The sequence below is a fragment of the Lepisosteus oculatus genome, chromosome 26, assembly GCF_040954835.1.
Source record: "Lepisosteus oculatus isolate fLepOcu1 chromosome 26, fLepOcu1.hap2, whole genome shotgun sequence".
Lineage (NCBI taxonomy): Eukaryota > Metazoa > Chordata > Actinopteri > Semionotiformes > Lepisosteidae > Lepisosteus > Lepisosteus oculatus.
This window is the reverse complement of record NC_090721.1, coordinates 11,612,006-11,633,567: the sequence shown is the minus strand read 5'-3', so window position 1 is coordinate 11,633,567 and position 21,562 is coordinate 11,612,006. Positions and strand designations below refer to the sequence as shown.

Sequence of the window (21,562 nt, the reverse complement as noted above, 5' to 3'; positions counted from 1 at the left end):
CTCCTAGCAGCAGTGTTCAGAATTCGTTAAAACATTGTTTTCAGCTGAAATAAATGCGTTTTGACAAGTTTGGGCATCCCAGTGTAACTGCTGAGTCCAGAAGTGCAGACTGGGTCAGATCAGCACCTGTTTTCAGATTTTGTCAAAAGGTTGTTTTCAGCTGTAATAAACGCGTTTTGGCAAGCTTGTAACTGCTGAGGCCAGAAGTGCAGACTGGGTCATATCTGTACCTGTTTTCAGGATTTGTCAAAAGGTCGTTTTCAGCTTAAATAAATGCGTTTTGGCAAGTTTGGGCATCCCTCTGAAACTGCTGAGGCCAGAAGTGCAGACTGGGTCAGCTCTTAGCACCAGTGTTCAGAATTTTTCAAAACGTCATTTTCACTTTTTACAAACTTGGGCATTCCCCTGTAACTGCTGAGGCCAGAAGTGCAGACTGGGTCATATCTGTACCTGTTTTCAGGATTTGTCAAAACGTTGTTTTCAGCTCAAATAAACACGTTTCTGCAAATTTGGCATCCCACTGTAACTGCTGTGGCCAGAAGTGCAGACTGGGTCAGCTCTTAGCACTAGCGTTCAGAATTAGTCAAATTTTCATTTTCAGCTCAAATAAATGCGTTTTGGCAAGCTTGGGCATCCCACTGTTACTGCTGAGGCCAGAAGTGCAGACTGGGTTAAATCAGCACCAGTGTTCAGAGTTTGTCAAAAGGTAATTTTCAGCTGAAATAAACGCATTTTTACAAGCTTGGGCATCCCACTGTAACTGCTGAGGCCAGAAGTGCACACTGAGTAAACTCTTAGCACCATTGTTCAGGATTTGTCAAAACGTTGTTTTCAGCTCAAATAAACACGTTTCTGCAACTTTGGCATCCCACTGTAACTGCTTTGGCCAGAAGTGCAGACTGGGTCAGCTCTTAGCACTACTGTTCAGAATTAGTCAAATTTTCGTTTTCAGCTCAAATAAAGGCATTTTGCTAAGCTTGGGCATCCCACTGTTACTGCTGAGGCCAGAAGTGCAGATTATGTCAGATCAGCACAAGTGTTCAGAATTTATCAAAAGGTCGTTTTCAGCTGAAATAAATGCGTTTTGGCAAGTTTGGGCATCCCACTGAAACTGCTGAGTCCAGAAGTGCAGACTGGGTCAGCACCAGTGTACAGAATTTGTCAAAATGTCTTTTTCAGCTCAATTAAATGTGTTTTGGTAAACTTTAGCATCCCACTGTAACTGCTGTGTCCAGCTTTTGTTTGTGAAATGTTAGGTTCCGCTTCTTCATGCTGCATCGTCGGTATGAGTGGAGCTTTTTAAATGTCTGTACTTGCTGCGCTCCATAAGAAATCAGTTGTCCCTGTTCAAAAGAGATTGTAGGATTCCCTGCTATGTACACAAAGCATATGTCACAGTAAGGTGAACCCTCTGGGTGAGGAATGTTCCTGCCTCATGCACTACTACGCCACCTAGCAAATTGGACAGGGTGCTAGGCCCCCCTTATTTCTCCACAGGTTCGGTTTATCTCCATTAATCATCAATGCACTCACAGACCAGCAATAGTCATTAGTATCAGTTAAGTTATTTTTTTTATTTTCTTCATACATCAACACAATCTATTATTCTAAGAAGCATAAAAAAGGAACATCCACAACAACAAGGGAATAGTTCAAAGGGGCACAATGAAATCCAGAGGGACAGCAGTCCTTTTTTTGTAAAGTACTGAAGGGAGGCAACTACCACAGTTCTTCTCTTGAGAGTTGCTTAAGCTTTCAGCATCCATATCGGACTGTGTTTATGTAGACATCGCTCAGAATCCCCTGTAAGATTCTCCCGAATTCAGTTTTGCAGTGCTTTTGCACTTTCAAAAGGTTTTGCTTTGCTAATAACATTCAGAGGTTCATGACAGCATTAGAAAACTTTTGTCAATGCAGGGAATCAAATCCAGGTCCAGTGTTTGGAAGGTAGCTATGCTCACCACTATAACACCAACACACACCCTGAGGCCACCAGAAGAGAACGCTCATGATTGCAGTGAGCCAGCAGAATGCCTGCAAGACTATGTCATGCTAAACGCCACAGATTGTGTTTGTCCAATCGTGTCAGTCGTCCTGCAGCTACAGGAAGTGGGAAGCAAACGTGCTGCAATGCTTTCAGGACGTTAGGATTTCTTTGTGCAACATCCAAGAACAGTACTTGTGGCTTGAATGTGAACTGTACGTGCCTGTCCCCTTTCATGTGTAGTGCATGAGTTCCTCCCAGCATGCCCTTCGTCATTGTTCTGTCATCTTGTATTTAAAGGGTTGTATTTCTGCTGCTGAAAATAAGCAACGATTTTCTTTTAACTCCCCTTGTTTGCGGAGGAGACCTTAGCTGTCCCTCATTAAATTTAATCTTCAAATTGGTGGCAGGAGAATTCATTTATACTCCTGTTGCATCCTCAGGAAAATATTTTAAAATTAAAACACAGATTTGTTTGGGATCTTGGCAAGCAAAAATGACATCACCAGCACTGTTAAGTTACCTCTGTAGAGTTCCATTTTAATATTTTGATACATGTACCTCAAATTTAATATGAGACACAAATGCTGCTCTATAAAGTGTAATTTTGTTTTATTTTTAATTGCATCATTGAGCAAATGTATTATCTATTTACATACTATTTACACATTATCTCTATTTATTCTCTGTATTCTCTATTTACACATGACTGTGTGGCTCGATTTAACAGCATCTGCATCATGAAGTTTGCTGATGTCACCACAGTTATCGGTCTTATCAGCAACAATGATGAAACTGCCTAGAGGAGCTAGGTAACAGAGCTGGTGGAGTGGTGCCACAACAACAACCTCACACTTAACATTAGCAAAACAAAGGAGATTATAGTGGACTTCAGGAGGCACTGTGGACATCACACAACCATCATCATTCATGGGGCTCCAGTCAAAATTGTCAGCACCTTTAGGTTCCTCGGCCTCCAGATCACTGAGAGGCTGAACTGGTCAGAGAACATTGCTGCTAACCTCAATAAAGCCCACCAGCGCCTTCACTTCCTGAGACAGTTAAGGAAGTGGGGATGAGTAAGACAACACTCACCAATGTTTAATGTAATACGATTGAGAGTGTCCTGACCACTGGAATTACAGTTTGGTATGATGGAGCCACAGTACAGGATAGAAAAGCCGTACAAAGGGTTGTGAGGTCTGCGCACTGGGACTGAGCTACCCTCCATCTACCAGATATATCTCATCCGCTGCCACAACTGGGCTCTAGCTATACTTCGGACCCAATTCACCCTGGCCACGATCTGTTTTCACCCCTGGGTTCTGGTAGGAGGTATCGCAGTATCAGAACACTGACCAATAGATTCAAAAACAGTTTCTTCCCCCAAGCAGTCCACATCTTAAACAGCTCAAATTAGCACCTGCACATATTAGCACCTGCACTTTAAGGTACTGCACTGTTTGCACTATGTCCTGTCTTGTCTGTATTATAATGTCTATTGTCTGAATTTATTGTCCATATCTGTTTGTCATTTGTGCATTTTTTATTATTATTTTTTTCTCTTTCTCTAATGTTACTGGGTACAGCTGAACGAGTAAGCATTCCAATACACTTGCTGTATATGGCAAATAGAAAAATCTTGAATCTTGAACATAGAATGTATATGATTCGATAGTACTGAAGAATTTAAAAATAACAGATTCAACATTCACAAACTGCGGAGAAGGGGCTAACCCTGTGTGTCCCGAGACCTGCTGGCCCAATCTGGTGCAGAGGGAAGCAGAGGTCTGCTTGCATGTGAGTTGGATTTTTTTGGGAGGCAGCAGCCACTAACTTTGGAGGAAATACCAGATTCCACGCTCGCACACTGTGGAGAAGCATATCCCTGGGGTATCACATGAGTGAGTGTGGCTTCTGTGGGAGACAGTGATATGTAAGGGGATACAATAGTGTGCAGATAACATGGCTAAGGAGAATGTTTCTGCCTACCAATAAAATATTTCAGGCTAAGAAAAAACCAAAGCAAACTGTCCTTTCATGTTTATTTTGGTTCCTCTCCATGAGTTAGTTTGTGTAATGCACATTAAGACAAAATTCGTAGGAAGACGTAATTGCAGATTAACACCTCATTTCTCATAATTGCAATACTTAAGTAAACCCAAAATTCAGAACTGCACGTTTACTACGCACAAACAATGCTTGTGTGAGTCTTTTGCTTTTGATCGGGACATGCAAACAACTGTAAAACTTATGTTGTGGGAAATTCTTCATCAAAGGAGCAGGACACAGTCTTGTGCGGATTCAGTTTTATTGAGCCTCAATAAGGACAGCAACGTGTGTGCTGGGTCAGCCCTGCAGAGAAGTACTGTACGGACTAAGAGACAAAAGTTACTGCAGTACTTCACACTTTAACATGACAGGAGCTGATTTGACACTTTTAGTGTTTTCCTTGATTATGGCTTCCTCTATTTTCCTCCTTTAACACTTGCAGCAGGGCATTTGTTGCTGCAGCTGTTGGTACAAGTCACCTTTGTTTGCTATATTTTGAGATAACCTGAGTTAACAGATCTCAGCAATCACTTTTATTACTTCTACAATATGGTTCAGTACTAACATTGTAGTACTAGATATATGCGGTATAGATATAGGTCCGACTTCACTTACAAAAACCTGAAATTTAGAATAGCGCATTTCCTACAGACATTATGAAATGTGTGCGCAAGCAGGCAGACAAATTATACCTCTGATTTCCAGTGCACATGCGCACTTTGAAGGGGGATATAGATTTCGCAGCATACTGAATTCAATAAGACACGGCACAAACAAATCAAGTTCAAGTGTTAGAAATCACCTGTCAACTCGAACAGAATCTAACCAAGATTCATCCTGTCTGAAGGACTGAATGTACACCAAGCAGACAAGCGAATAATTTCAATTATATATATAAACAAATATCGTACATATAATTATAAAATACATATAAACAATGCAAATAATTTGATAATCAAACTATATAAAAAAACAGAGTGCTGGGTTGCCATTATTTTCAGAATAAAGTCAGCCTTCAGTCCACTATGGGTGGTTGTGAGTATCAAATCAATACTGCTCACGACTCCAGGGACACCTTGTTTTAGTGTCACATGTCTGCGCTCAGTTTTACACACAAACATGACCAAGGAAATTTGTAGCACTGGACTCTGGCTCTCAAATCTCCAAAAGAAGACTGGTAATTTCGACTGTAAAACAAATAGCCTCAGTTAATTAAGGCACAATTAATCAATGAAGTCTTGCTGGGCTGTGTGTTGGGGAACTGCGCTTTGATGTCGTGATGGAACAGATGTTCACTGACATCAGGTTCACAGCTTAATATTTCACAAAGTACAGTGTCCTGCAGTTAAATACAGTTGGATGACCATGTTTGCATCACTCTTTTAATCTGGGGAAACAAACATGTTATGCTTATTAATTGTAAAGTGATTTTCCTTTCATAAGATAATGGAGTATCACTTTTTTTACTGCAAAGAAAATTTCCTTGGAGAGTTTTTTTTCTGCTGAAGGAAATTTTTATGTTTTTAAATGTGTGCAGTATTTGTAATCACTTCGAAAGAAAGGGACTGAAATGTTACGCTAAACAAATTTAATTGGAAATGGTTTATGAAAAAAAACGAATTACTTCCGGTGTCTGACTTGTTTCTTAAGGTCACTTGCTGTAGTGCTGTCTGGTCAAAGGTGGGCACTGTTATGTAACATCTTCTGACTGGTTCCGACCATGTTCATGTTCAATTTGGAATTAATTTGAGAATAATTTACACAATTCTGTAGGTTTAACTTGTAGAAATAAATGTAAAGCTGTATGCAAATCTCACACACGAATATGTATAGCTCTATTGCAATTCACCCCTCCAGACTAGGTGACGCTAGAGGTAAAATGAGGCTTATTTCCTGTTGCAGAAACACTTCTTTATTAGCTCTGCTCCTCGGTTGTTTTGAAGCCGCTGCAGCGCTAAAGAATGGTGTCATCAGGTTGCGCAGCTGTACAGTACATCTATTTCACACTCGTGGCAGTGATTGAATCAGCTATATATATGAAAATATAAATAGAAATAAAGTATATTTTGTAGAAAACAAATGTATATGAATGATAAAGAATATTTTTTTTATTTTTGAAGAATAATAAAGACAGTTATTTTGTATAAAAATATTTTTTCAATTCCTGGAGTCACAACCCAGTTGGAATGCAGATCTGTGCAGACTTTGAACGTAATCGTAAACTTTGTTTCGGATCGACTCTTTAGAAAGATGGCTAATTTGTTGTTCACGCTGGAGACAGAGCTTCACTCTTTCATGGAGGTTTTGATCAAATCGATCGTGAATGAAGTTTCTGAAGTTTTCCGAGACAGGGTGGTTAAAATCTCACAGTGTGTGGAGGACAATTTCGGGAGTGAAATGGCGCAGCTGAAGAAGGAAAACGAGAGCCTGAAGTGGAGACTGCAGCTGTGGGAGAAGGAGTCGGGAGCAGGAGGAGATCAGGGACAGACAGATCATGTTGGACACACGCTTCCCTGTGAAGTCACTGCAGAAATAAAAGAAGAAATGGACATGAAACCGGAGCTGTCAGGTCAGTGTAGTGACTTGAATGAAACCCGTGTCTGTGTTTAAAAACAACTTTAACTTCTTGGTTAGAATATAGTGGAGAGATGCAGAGTGAGATGGGAAAGACTTGTGTGATGTAGCAACGGGATTCTTAACGGGAAACTGAATTGTTTCCGATTATGGTGCTGAAAACATCTGTAATTCAGTAACAGGGCTGAAAACATCGTTTAGAATTGCATCATTGGATCAGCGTCATTAGCAGAAATTTCGTTAACTTATTTTATTTGTATATGTTTGTAAATTCAGATTGCGAACACATAATGTAAAACTTTTTTCTGGGAGAATTAGAATTCTATGCAGAAATTACATTAATAATACAGGATCTGTGTATATATACAGATGCACCCATTCAAAACGGGTGGGGGTATTTCGCGGTACACCGCGGTGGGCATGTCGCATGAAAACGCAGCATCATTTTTGAGGTCATACCAGAATCACCTTGTAAAACCGCCAGGAGGAGCCAATAAAGCTTAACCTCTCATGTACAGCATTTGAGCCTTTAAATTTAAACTGTGTATTACAGCATGTTAATCATCAGTCACTAAAAACTTGGTGTATTTTATGAAAGCAAGATTGCTCAGTTGGGCAAAAGTACACAATCTACCTTTATCATAAATATTTTAATTATGCAGAAATATTTTATGCATCAAAGCCTTTACCGAAGATATTACTAATAGTATAAATAACGAATGACTTTGGACAAGCTGTAAACTCAAAGTATTACGCTGGTCCACATTCTTTCTAACCGTCATTTTAAACGAAGAGACTTTATTTTTTTAATTGATAAACACCACAGCATTTCGTTGATATAACTAACGAGGACAGGGCATTAGCTAGCCAATATGATAAAGGAATAAATGACTTTTTTTGTTAATTTCTTTAGCACATTTGTACAAGCACTTGGAAACTGTCCAAGCCCTGCTTTGTCAGGCATTTTCTTTTACTATAACGGACATAAAAACTTCCTTGCTTTTAACAGAGCGTTTCATAATTTCTAGCAACGAAAATTATTTAAACTGCGACACTTATCATTCAACCAGAGCTCAAAATATCACAAGGATCCTCAAGAGCACAACAAAGAAAGTATTAAAAGATACTTGTATCAGATACATGAGAATCCAAGCTTTTTTATCAACAATTTTTTATCTACGCTAAGAAGTAGTCTTTAAAATTTATCACACAGTAAAAAGCCAAATTTCTGGGGTGTTCGTATATCAGAGATTATGGTACAGTTTCAGAAGGGTGTCAGCTACTCAGATTCCAGTACCGGAATTATCTGTTTTATGATCAAGAATATAATATTTAATCACGTATCTAAAGAAATTAATAATTATATTAATTTAAGTATTTAAATATCTAAATATATGTATCTATATAGCTGGTAGTGTTACTGTATTTCACTTTCTTTGTAAACACGTTTTGTTAACACCCGAATCGCAGGTGGATTCTGTTTTTTGGTCTGTTATGGTCTGTAGCTCAAATCCTGCTTAACTAAAAATTAGACACAAGAAGAGTATTATTGGACAATGTTGTGAGGCTCTGGCAGAAGTTCTCTGTAAACTGAAGAGTTCTAGGGGAGACAAGTTGTGTATCGCTTCTTTTGACACTTTTAAAAAAAACATTCCAATGTTAATGCGACACGGAAGATAATGTGGTGTATTGGTCGTTAGTGAAAAGATTTAATCATTTAATCTCTTTACTGTGCACATTTTAATCCGCTTAGTATTTAATATTTCTATGGAATTTTACCACTAAAGGGAAATTTTAGTAGCTAAGCATAAAATGCAGAGGATCATAACGAAGGTCATAAACTATATTAATTTAGGAACATAAACATATTATGTAAACTGTATGTTGCTGTTATTGGTATTTTAAAGAAAAAATACACACCAATACTCAATTTCTCCCTAAACATTTTAAGCACCAAAGTCTTACATGTGGTTGACCTTCCGACCATATTACAGTAATATCTGTATTGCTGTTTCAGTCCGTGTCACATGACTTCCATCGGTGGCGTCACGGCTTAAGCGACCGATTTACAGTACTGTATAAAAGTGAGGTCGGTGTTCAAATCCAGCAATTGCTATGAGTTTTCTTTTAACAGAAACAATTCTTTGAAAAACTAAAATAGCAAATATTATGGGCACTACAGTATATTGACATTTTTATATTTCAAAATAACACATGTTCGTACTGTATGTACAGTACACAGCGGTACCGCAGGTTGAACTGTAGGGCGCAAATCCTCCTGAGCCCGAAAGCCCAACATATTAATGTGCATTCTCCTGGAGCTGCGCGGTTTTCATCACTCTCTGCGGGAGTGCTGGTTTTGACTAATTAAACCGGTTTCACAGGTATTTTCAAAGTAGAAGAGGGCGAGTCTTCCAGCAAAAGACACCCCCCCCCCCCCTCCAAAACCCCTTTTTTTTGCTTACAGTAGTAGTACTTAAGTACAGTACAGTAAGTACTTACAGTACTTATGGTAGTACTTCTCTCATTATGAAAGCTAGGTGTTAGCATAAACTATTAGTAATAAATAATATTAAATTTATAATAATAAATTGTGCTAATAATAAATTCTATTCTACTCTGAGAATGTAGGGGGAAGGAAGAATGCCCGTGGTCTTTTCACTGATAAACTTGTGTCAAGCTTTTTGTAAAAAGTCAATTGTGTGTCCATAATATTGCTATTTTGATATTGCTAATTGCTATTGCTACTGAGTCTCTGTGTCTACAGTGCATTGTTTGTGAACAAACCAGTTTCACAGGTATTTTCAACCCCCAGCCACTGTTGTTTCATCGGTTGTTATCCTGTAAAGCGCTTTGAGGAGCCACCTTTAAAGGCGCTATATAAAATAAAGTTTATTATTATTATTAATATTGATCATATTTTTCCTCCCAGAACTTGTAAATTGTTGTTATTGTTGTTGTTATCCTGTAAAGCGCTTTGAGAAGCATACTGTCCAGCTTGTCAGGTGTATTCTCTTGTAAAATAATAAGTAGAGCTTTGGGGTTATTAGTGCTCCACTTACAGCAACCCAATGTAAATACATTTTGTCTCCAAATCCACCACAATTCAATTCAAGGTGCTTTATTAGCATGACCGATGGGTACAATCAGTGTTGCCAAAGCAAAGAAAAATAATAAAATTAACATAGAACAAAACAAAAAATAGAAGTAAAATAAAATCTACAGACATGTTACAGACATTTACAACAAAGACATATTATATAATATTGACATCTACTGTAGGCGGCTGGAGCATTATTGGGAGACGGACTCACTGTTCCTCAGGCTGTGACAGGAGATCACATACTGGGCTGCCAGATCAACTGAGTTCCCTCCTCCCTCTCCCAGTACGATTGGGACCTGTTGTGATTCTGGCAGGTGTGGGAACTCTGGGATTAGATTTCTGAATTTCAGGAATAATGTTTCTCTAATCCCAGAGTATCTGTCACAGTGCAGTAGGAAGTGCACCTCTGTCTCTATTTCTCCCTTCTCCCTCTGTCTCTCTCTCTCTCTCTCTCTCTCTCTCTCTCTCTCTCGGGCCCGCACTCTTGGCGAGCTTGTCTTGTGTCTCTCTCTCGTCTGGGTGCAGGAGTGTTCCTGGCAGGTGGTGACGGAGAAGAAATAAAGTCCACAAGTCTGAGTCTCTGTGTTCGTCCTCAACGAACCCAAATTCATTACATTGGGGTCAGAAGCGGGAGGATGGACAGTGAATGGCCGATGATGTCGGACTCAGAGAACCGCCTGTTCCCCCAGCCCCGGGGACTCCGGAGGCCATCGGGAAACGGGAGCGGGGCAGCCTAAAGGGGGGAAGGCCGCCCTTGAGCGACGCTACCCCCGCTCCGGAAAGCCAGAAGGAGCGCTTCACCCCGCCTCCTGTGGGAAGAGTTGACCACGGCCAGGGCTTCCCTGCCTCACTGAGGGCAGACCCTGCCAGGCCCTCGTCGACACCAGTTTGACCATCACCCTGCTGCGGCCTGGTGTCCTGCCGGGTACCTAGTCAGCCAGACCCCCAGGGCGTTCAACCGTGCACTTTGGGGCTGCGAGGGTGAAACACCCCTTCTACCTTGCTCCAGTCCGTGAGGACTGTATCCTGGGGTTGGGCTGGTTGCAGCAGGTGGGTGGTTGCTTTGATTTGGACGTGAGGGTGAGGGACGTGGTGCTGCTATGGGGGTGGCGGGTGCCCTCCAGCGGTGAGGTCAGGTGGCAGTTTGTGGTGTCGCGGTCGCTCCGTGGGGCAGTAGCAATAGCAATTACTGTAGCAATAGCAAAATAGCAATATTATGGACACTCAGTTGACTTTTTTTTAAATAAAAACTTTTTTTTGACAGCTGGTACAGCACCCCACCGTGCCCGTGCGCCAGCATTATATTCTCATGTACGGTTAGAATGTGTTCATTGTCTTCCAATGAAAGATGGGTTCCTTTCGCCGAAGTCAGGAGACATTAGAAGCTTGCCACACCCGGAGTGTTACACCAATGCATTAGCATGTAAAAGCGATTCCATTGAGGAGCCGGGTGCGATAATTGTTTTGTTCCTTGATTTTCTGATCTGCAAGGCCATTTGGCTGCAGCGAATGTGAATTCCGTCTGCCATTGCCAGATTGTGAACAAATGAAAGTATTTTAATCAAGATGGGGGGTAAAGGAGTCGTCTCTATGACACTCTCCCTTATAAAATTAACGTGAAACAAAACAAAAACTAAAAATAAGATACAATCTACAGACATTCACAACATAAACATATCTCAAAACATTTACATATATTGTTAAATTATTACTTCAAATATATACTTTAAGTTACTGAAACAGCCAGTTAATAAAATCGTTGCAATTTTGTTCTTGTTTGGAGGTGGGGATATTCTGACAACAATTGATTTAAAGACAATCTGTCAAAGTGCAATGAAATACAATATTACACTGGGTAAACGTTCCGAGGTCAAATTCTTCCCTGACAGGGGTACCTTTAAAACGGAGACGACGAAAATAATGTTTATTATTAATTTGCTGGACAGAGAGGTGAACATTATTATGTAGAAGACAAAGATAACGATTTAAGTTGCATTGCCACATTGTGAATCAATACAAATATTTAATTAAACACGGGTTTGCGATTTAAATGGAAATGGGGGTGTCGGGAACTCTTAATCTAAATAAAAATTAAATAAATAAAACAGGTTTCGATAGTTAATAACCACTTTTTATGTTCGGAACACGGGTGATTTTTCTTCCTCCTATTCAGCATAGATATCTGTGTAAGCAGTAAGATTTTTACTTCTTAATTAAACTTTTAAAATACACATTTGAATAGAAACAACATACTGTATGCTGTTGTCTTCCTGGTATGTAGAACAGATCAGCAGGTCTTTTTTCCCCAATCAGAGGGGTGTCAGATGGTGTCAGCCAATCACCATTCTGAAGCCGTACCGTAATCTCTGTTATAGGGAGACCCCAGAATTCTGTCACATAGTTAAAATAATTTTAATTAAAAAATTATTAAACGCTCGGTTAAAAGCAAGGGAGATTGTCTGTTATAGTGGACATAAAAACAAGAGTTTGCTGCGGCGTTATTGGAAACCCAAATTTAACAAAAAAACGCTGGCATTATATCCTAGAAGATCCTGGAAAGATCCTAGAAAGAAAATGCAGACGAACTAGGGATTGGACAGTTTCCAAGTGCTTGTACAATCGATGGAAATGTTCAAGTAAATGTGCAAAAGAAATATTGATATTCCTTTATCATATTGGCTAGCTAATGTCCTCTCTTTGCTAGTTAGTGGCTGTGTTTCTGCGTTGCGTAGCAACGAGTGACTATATTCTCAGGCGGAGGAACGAAAACAGCTTAATTTTCATGTTAAGTAATTTTTTTTAAATTAAAATACATTCTATACAGCAATCGCATATTTGGGGACCGTTTCATAAAACTTTGATGCTTAAAATGTTTAGGGAGAAATGGAAGACTGGTGTGTATTTTTTCTTTAAACTACCAAGACCAGCCATATACAGTACAGTTTACATACAGTAATATGTTTATATTCCTAAATTAATATCGTTTATGACTCAGATGCGTTATGCTCCACTTCATTTTATGCTCAGCTACTAAAATTTCCCTTTAGTTGTAAAATTCCATATAAATATTCAATACTAAGCGGATTAAAACGTGCACAGTGAAGAGATTAAATTATTAAATCTTTTCACTACCGACCAATGCACCACCAGTGCCTCTGTCGGTCATTTTGGCCAGCCAATCACTTACCGTGTTACACTGCGGTGGCTTGTGGGTAGTTGCGTGCGGTACGCGTTTGTACCATGCATTTTGAATGGCTGCATCTGTATATGTTCGTTGAAAAATAACACCCAAAGCGGCCAGATTAATATTTTAGGCGTTAGTGTGTCTGTATTAACCTCTCTCTCAGCGCAGTCCTGTTGTGTCTAGTCAATCGGCATGTCTGTTTTAAATTCTCTCTCAATGCAGTATAAATGTACTGTAGTGTCCAGTCAGTGTAGTGTGTCTGTATTAACCCCTCTCTCTCTCAGTGCAGTGTTAATGTACTTGAGTGTCCAGTCAGTGTGTCTGTATTAACCTCTCTCTCAGTGCAGTGTTAATGTACTGGAGTGTCCAGTGAGTGTGTCTGTATTAACCCCCCTCTCTCAGAGCAGTGGTAATTTTGTCACGACAGTGTCCTTCAGCTTGCGGTTGACATGGGAAAGTGTCAGATTGTCACAAGGGTTAATGTTTTTTTGCTGATCCTTTTTGTGATCTGTGTTAATTACCTTATTATGCATTCCCACTTTCCAATTTAGAACCGAGGCGCTGCTTTGACAGCATTTTGTCATTTTGTCACTTGAACCCAGGTTTTCACTGGCACTACTGTTTGCACTCTCCACATTTCACTTCTGAGCCAGACTGCACTTCTCTCTGCACAGAAGTTGCAGCCTCAAACCTGCCCTGTCCCCTTGTCCAGGAGGCTCGTTATTCAGTTTCTCTGTCCTTGAGGCAGCCTGTTTTTACTTCAAGCTTCATTCTGAAGATGCTCTGTGCAACAGTCCCAGTGACCTCCAGCTGGTCTTCACTCTGCGCAGCAGTCCCAGCCAGGCTTCGCTCTGCCACCAGGGTCCACCAGCCGACCTTCACTCTGTGCAGCAGTCCCAGCCAGCCTTTGCTCTGAGCTGCAGTTCCAGCAGTTTCGAGCCGGCCTTATCTCTGCATAGCAGAGTTCCAGCCAGCCTTTGCACTGCCCAGCAGTCCCTAGCGGCTTCCAGCCAGCCTTCGCTCTGCACAGGAGTCCCTGCAGCCTCCAGCTGGCCTTCACTCTGCTCAGCAGTCCCAGCCAGGCTTCGCTCTGCGCAGCAGTCCCAGGGTCCACCAGCCGACCTTCACTCTATGCAGCAGTCCCAGTGGCCTCCAGCCTGCTTTTGCCCTGCACTGCAGTCCTAGGGTCCTCCAGCCCGCCTTCGCTCTGTGCAATGGTCCAGGGTCCTCAAGCCAGCCTTTACTCTGCACAGCAGTCCCAGGGTCCTCCAGCTGGCCTTCACTCTGTGCAGCACTCCCAGGGTCCACCAGCCGACCTTCACTCTGTGCTGCAGTCCCAGGGGCGGAGCGGTGGCCCTGTGGCTAAGGATCTGCGCCTGTGACTGGAAGGTTGCCGGTTCAAATCCCGCAGCCGGCAGAGGAATCCTACTCCGTTGGGCCCCTGAGCAAGGCCCTTAACCCTAACTGCTCCAGGGGCGCCGTACAATGGCAGACTGACCCCAAGCTTCTCTCCCTGTCTGTGTGTCTGTGTCTCTATGGAGAAAAGCTGGGGTATGTGAAAAGACGAATTCCTAATGCAAGAAATTGTATAGGGCTAATAAAGAAACATTATCGTTAAACCTGCTTTTCCCCTGCGCTGCAGTCCTAGGGTCCTCCAGCCCGCCTCCACTCTGCGCAATGGTCCCAGGGTCCTCCAGATAGCCTTCACTCTGCGCTGCAGTACCAGCAGTTTCCAGCCGGCCTTAACTCTGCATTCCAGTCCTCCACCTTTGCTCTGCCCAGCAGTCCCAGCGGCTTCCAGCTGGCCTTTGCTCTGCGCAGCAGTCCCAACCAGGCTTCGCTCTGTGCAGCAGTCCCAGGGTCTACCAGCCAACCTTCACTCTGTGCTGCAGTCCCAGTGGCCACCAGCCTGCTTTTGTCCCAGGGTCCTCCAGTCTGCCTTCGGACTCTGCACGACAGTCCCAGGGTCCTCCAGCTGGCCGTCACTCTTTGCAGCAGTCCCAGCCAGCCTTTGCTCTGAGCTGCAGTTCCAACAGTTTCCAGCTGGTCTTCACTCTGCATAGCAGTCCTCCAGCCGGCCTTCGCTCTGCGTTGCAGTCCGAGCGTCCTCCAGCCGATTTTCCTTCTGTGCTGCAGTCCCAGGGTCCTCCAGCCGGCCTTCTCTCTGCGCAGCAGTCCCGGCGGCCTCCAGCCAGCCTTTGCTCTGCGCGGTAGTTCCTGTGGCCTCACTTCTGCCCTTCTATCCATCCAGCATTTTTCCCAAGAGGCTCGCTGTTTTAAGCAGCTATTTTGGTTTCTTATTTTGGACCATCGAGTTTGCCAACCTGCACTCCTGGCACTCATTAGGTCTGCTCTTCTAAGCCCGTTCGGTTCCCTTCACAGGGGTCTGACCCCAGCGCTGTGTTTAGTAGCCTCTTTCTGACAGGGATGTAGTTAGCCTAGCTTCTCCTGGGATCGTCGGTCCTCCCCCCATTACTATCCAGACTGGGCCGATTAAGCTAATTTTCACCTTTCACTTTTTTACTCTCCTGTCTCTTTCACTTGGGTTTTGATGCGGCTGGATACAAATGTATTGAAGAGTCCAATCAGCGTGTCTGTATTAACCCCTCTCTCTATCAGTGCAGTGTTAATGTACTGTAGTGTCCAGTCAGTGTGTCTGTATTAACCCCTCTCTCTATCAGTGCAGTGTTAATGTGCTGTAATGTCCAGTCAGTGTGTCTGTAGTAACCAGTCTCTATATCAGTGCAGTATAAATGTACTGTAGTGTCCAGTCAGTGTGTCTGTATTAACCCCTCTCTTTTTTAGTGCAGTGTTAATGTACTATAGTGTCCAGTCAGTGTGTCTGTATTAACCCCCCTCTCTCTCAGTGCAGTGTTAATGTACTGTAGTTCCAGTCAGTGTGTCTGTATTTAACCCCCCTCTCTCTCAGTGCAGTGTTAATGCACTGTAGTGTCCAGTCATTTTGTGAATATTTGGGTATCTGCTCTGTACTGGTCTGTCTAGGTGCTAATAAATCCCTGTGTATTGAGGTGAAGAGTTTCTCCTGCTTTCACTTCCTACTTATAGGAGAGTCATGTTCTGTCTGGATATGCAGGGACATTTAAGGAGGAAGCGTTCTGCCAGGTTGTCTCTGTTGTTTCTGTGCTGCTCTACAGTGTTTTCTTTTCTTTCTGTAAAATTATTTTTACTAAGGAATTGACTATAGACACTGCAGTTTTCCTAATGTCTATGGCGGAACTTTTCCTTTTGTGTTGGATTCGGAACCTCAACAGAACAGAGACTTGGATAAAATCGGCTTTCTTCTGAGTGTCGTGATTTTATTAGTATTATTTTCATTTTCTTTTGTCATTGTTTTGTGTTCAGACATGCCAAGTGTGTTTTACTCTTTGGTGTATATCAAGTTTGAATAAGAATAGAATTTCTTTGCTATCTCAAACCTAATGTTTAAGCTTCTTTTTGTGTAAATATTATTTCACTACTCTAAGCTGATGTTAAAGGTCTTGTTCTCTTGACCTGTGTTTTCAGGCTCAGAGGCCAGTGCTCTCCCTGATGCTGGGGAAAGGGCTCCTTTTGAACAGCAGCATGGTGAGGAGGAGTGGGACACAAGTCTTATGCAGGAAACTGCTGCAGAAGAGAAAGAGAAACTCAGTGAGCAGCACACAGAGAGCAGACAGAGTGTCGAGGATCTGGACTGTGTGCACATGATGAAGACAGAACCTGAGAGTGAGACACATGGGCTCTTAGTATCTGATATCAATATACATGTTTTTAATAATGTTAATACTTTTAATACTGGAGAAGGATTTAATGAACCAGAGTCTGCGTCTGATTTTGTACACAAAGATGAAAAACTGAACGAACTAGATGCTTTTAGTCCTTCAGAGCTAGAGAAAAAACCCCAGATGATTCACACTGCTGAGCAGCACACTGATGGACATGATGGGCAGAACACAGCTCAGGATCAGCAAACAGAGCAAGATCATTACTGGGGGCATTTGGAGAATAAGAACCCAGAGCAAGGCCTAAAGATCAGGAAGAATTATTCAAGGCCTTGCTCAGAGGGAACTGACAAACTGTCATTACATCACAGGGAAGAGCTGGGGTATTATCAGTCTAATACTCCAAACCCCCACAAACACCTTCAGGCAGGAGAGAAACAATTCAGATGCCGTCAGTGTGGGAAGAGTTTTAGTCGACTAAATCGATTAAAAACCCACAATTTTATTCATACAGGAAAGAAACCGTTCTGTTGCAGTCAGTGTGGGAAGAGATTTTGTACATCAAGCAGTTTAAAAAGACACCAGCACACTCACACTGGAGAGCGCCCATTCGGGTGCAGTCAGTGTGGGAAGAGGTTTAGTCGGTCAAGTAACTTGAAAACACACCAGCGCATTCACACAGGAGAGAAACCGTTCATCTGCAGTCAGTGTGGGGAGGGTTTTCGAGACTCGGGTACCTTAAGAGTCCATCAGCGCACTCACACAGGAGAGAAACCATTTTGCTGCCATCAGTGTGGGAAGAGTTTTAATTACTTAAGCAGCCTTGAAACCCACCATCTTATTCACACAGGAGACAAACCATTCTGTTGCAGTCAATGTGGGAAGAGCTTTAGTCGATCAGGTAATTTAAAATTCCATCAACGCATTCACACAGGAGAGAAACCATTCTGCTGCACTCAGTGTGGGAAGAATTTTAGTCGGTCAAATGCCTTAAAAAGGCACCAGTGCATTCACACAGGAGAGAGACCATTCATCTGTAGTCAGTGTGGGGAGGGTTTTAAAGACTCAAAAGCCTTGAGAGTCCATCAGCGCAGTCACACAGGGGTGAAACCATTCAGCTGCAATCAGTGTGGGAAAAGTTTTAATTACTTAAGCAGCTTTAAAATCCATCAGCGCACTCACACAGGGGAGAAACCTTTCCATTGCAGTCAGTGTGGGAAGAGTTTTAGTCGGTCAACTAGCTTAAAGTTCCACCAGCGCATTCATACAGGAGAAAAACCATTCAGATGCAGTCAGTGTCGGAAGAGTTTTAGTCAATTAAGATATTTAAAACGTCACCAGCACATTCACATAGGAGAAAAAAGCTTCTGTTGAAGTCAATGTGGAATCAATTAGGCAACTTAAAATCCCACTAGTGCATTCAAGAAGTGGAGAAACCAGTCATCTGTGAAGGGTTTTATTAAAACCCACAGGAACACTCACACAGGAGCGAAGTCATTCAGTTACTGTCAGTGTGGGGAGTGTTTAAGCGTGTTGAGTAAATTGAAAAGGCACTAGTGTGTTTACTAGTTCAGTTGTATTCTGTGTTGAAAGAGAATTAAAGACTTGGTTATCATCAAAAAGCAATTACACAATCATTCAGGAGAGTTGTTCAGCTGTAGTAACTGCATGAAAGATTTGCAATGTTCAGAGCCCCATTACATTAGCCCAGGAGAGAAACCTTTCAGCTTCAGTGTGGGGAGAGTTCTTCTAGAACGTACCAGCTTAATTTTTCCTGACATTGCTTTTGTCTTTTCCGTTTCTATGTGTATGTGTGCATTGCCTATAATAGGTCTACATACCTTTTCCATAATATATTTTGTGGCAAAAACAAAACACAAGAAATTAAGACACACAAGATCAGAATTTATACATTTCTTTTAACTTTATTTACACTTTGGAATGCAAACTCTGATCAAAAAACAAATGTTTAAATGTTCTGTAAAGTAATCACATCTCCTCTTGTTAGACCTTTAACGGATTAAGTTGTAAACACTTAAAATGCTAGTTTTCTCTTAATTTGGGGATTTTAAATCAGTCTACAGTAACTGGGTATTTTTCGGTTAAAATATAAATTTTATATTTTCTTTCTCCTTTAAGTGACCTCTCCACTTGATGAGGCATCCTAATGAAAAGCAAGTATTGATGACAATTTTTTAAAGGGGAATTGTCAACACCTGATTAGTGTCAGCTAGGACATTAGTGTCAGTTGGGAGCTTCAGAGCAAGAAAGGAAGGGATGTGTAGGGGGTCTGAGACACCTGATCAAAGGAATTGTCTGGTTATCCTGGGTCAGTTCAGTTCTTGGTGAATCATTATGAGCCATCAGCTTTCCAGAATAAAAGAGACAGAAGAGAGGATAGACAGAAAGACACAAGGAGTAAGAGAAAAGGCAGCAACTGGAGGTGAGAGGTTCTTGTTTGAATCAACTGTAAAGACCAGATTTGTGTTAAATATTTTAACCTTGTCATTCTTTAGTTTTAAGGAAACTGATTTCCTGTGCAAAGTATCCCTAGGTTAAAAATGTGGTTGGTGGTCTGGTTAGTGGATACATATTTTTAGAATGTGGAGATTATATTTGTAAGCAGATGTTTGTATTCTGCTTAGTTTAGATAGCAGGTATATCTCATGTTGGCCTATGTAGGTGGTATATAGGAATCTGAATACTTGGTAACAGACTGTATTTTTTTTCTTGTTGGCCAGAACAAAGGCCTCTGGGACACCTTGTTTGTAAATAGAGTAACTGGTATGTTTTATGTTGTATCTTGTGGTGTTTATTGTGTGTTATTGTCCTTGTTAATAAATATTTGTTTATCCAAGTTTGCCTCTGTTTTATTATTCACCATCTTTGAGATCTCATTGATTTATTGCCAAACTTTAGATATGAAAGATTCAGCTTAAATAACTGATTTTATGGGTGTTAGTACTGTACGAGGAAGAAGAGCTGTAGCAGAGACAGTTGGAAGCACGTTTTCACACACGGCTGAAGAGAATTGAACTAAAAAACAAAACCTAAAACTTGAGCCATAAGAGTAAGGATCTCCTGACAGTTAAACGAGATGATGCTCAATAGAAGAACAGCGCTCCTCGTAAATATCATACTGAGCATCCTTGCTAGTCACACGGGGGAGACTGGGGTTTGATTCCTTGATGGTGAGGTAAGAAGTTTTTTCTATAACCTGATTACTAAAAATAGATTTTTTTACCTACACACCTAAATATAATTCAACATGGAATGTGCCTCAACTTCTAAAATCCTTGTAACAATAACTTCTTAAATTTCTTTCAAAAAGGAACATACTGTAAAAATGTAATTGTCAGAAGTCGGTTTGAACCTACAATTCAAGGGAGACTGCTCACTAAACAAAGGGCCTGTATCCAACATTACTGAAAATTTCTGATTTCATAATCAACAAGCCACCCAGTGTGGGACAGAAGACACCAGATAAACAGATAATTAAAACACAGCTATTAAACCTTCAAGGTGACAACAACAGGGGTGACGCCCACACTGGGCACTACATCCTGTTAATCCTTGACCATCTTACATCTTAATGTTCAACATTTTGGCACCAGGCACTCAGAGACACAGATAAACCCAATGAAAATATTCCCACTATTCAATTACTGCAAGACCAAACACTGTTAACTGTTAGTCTCAACTATTATTATTTTAACATGGAAATAGCTCCTATTTTTTATACTTTACAGTTAGAATGTTTAGAAATCACATAGGTAAGAAGATTTAATTGGATTCCAATAGAATAAATATTATAAAACTTTTACACCCATAAATAGGTAATTTCCCATACCAGTTGCACTGTGACTTTGCAGGTAACATGTTCTTTATGAAAATAATGTAATGACTAATAACTGCACTGGAAAAATCTTGGAAAGAAATCACAATATTTGCACCAGGTATTCGGACACAGAAATGGCCCATCACTAAGGAAATTCATAAAGTAGACGGATGATATAATCACAAATGTGATATATTCTAATGGCTGTTTTGGTTAATAATTAAACTTTTGTAAAGAACACAGTGTCTGTCTCTTGTTCCTCACAGAAGGATCTGAGCGTTCTCGCATAAATTATTAACCAAAATAGCCATTAGAATATATAACACTCTCCTCTCCTTCGGCAGCACTTGTACAAGAGGGACTCAAGGACAAGAAGAGTCCAGTTTGTGTTTCAGACTGAGAAAGGAAAACTTCTCTTCAGACATAGGGTGTTGGGGTGAGGAACAAATAGTAGATTAGAGAAGTAGTCGAATAGTTTATTGCCATATGTACACGTACATTGGAATTCTTAAATTACATGTTCAGCTTCTTCAGGCTGAACGAAGAGTGATTTCTAAGACCTGCTCTTATCAGGTTGCTTTAAAGGGCCTCAGAAGGAAGTTATTTCAGGTTTGTCAGTTCTGCTCTCCTGTTCAGACGTTAAATGCTGAAATATGTCAGCTCCTTGGTTATCTTTTCAGGTTCTGAAAAAATCAGAGCACTCTTGAGCAGTGTGGGCCAAGAAACAATGTAAAGGGTCAGTGGGTCTCCCTTGTTAGTATAGCAGTAAGTATCCTCACCTGTCACAAGGGTGATGGGGGTTGATTTCCCGATGGGGAGTTGCTTCTTTCAATCATGTCTATTTTCCATACAAGCCTTTTGTATCTTTTAAGTGTCTCTGCAGCCCTTTGATCTCAGGACGTATACTGAACAGAAACCAGGAAGAGCTTCAACACATGGCCTTGTTGGAGAACATTCCCTGGATCAATCAGGAAACCTATGAGTGAGATCCATGCACAGAGCCTATTGCCAACAGAAATCCAATGACTGAATTCTGCCGACAGCAATTCGAAGACCAACTTCGAGGGGTGAATGACAGGTACTCAATTGTTTACTTTTTGTACTTCAA

At 41.3% G+C, this 21,562-nt stretch overlaps 1 gene segment (V, D, J or C); it reads left to right on the top strand.

Moving 5' to 3' along the window:
• Window positions 1-6,532: 6,532 nt before the first annotated feature.
• LOC102682265 (oocyte zinc finger protein XlCOF6-like) lies at window positions 6,533-19,473 on the top strand. The segment is given in 3 exon segments: window positions 6,533-6,605; window positions 10,239-10,763; window positions 16,423-19,473. A coding segment is annotated over 1 exon segment (1,482 nt).
• Window positions 19,474-21,562: the final 2,089 nt, after the last annotated feature.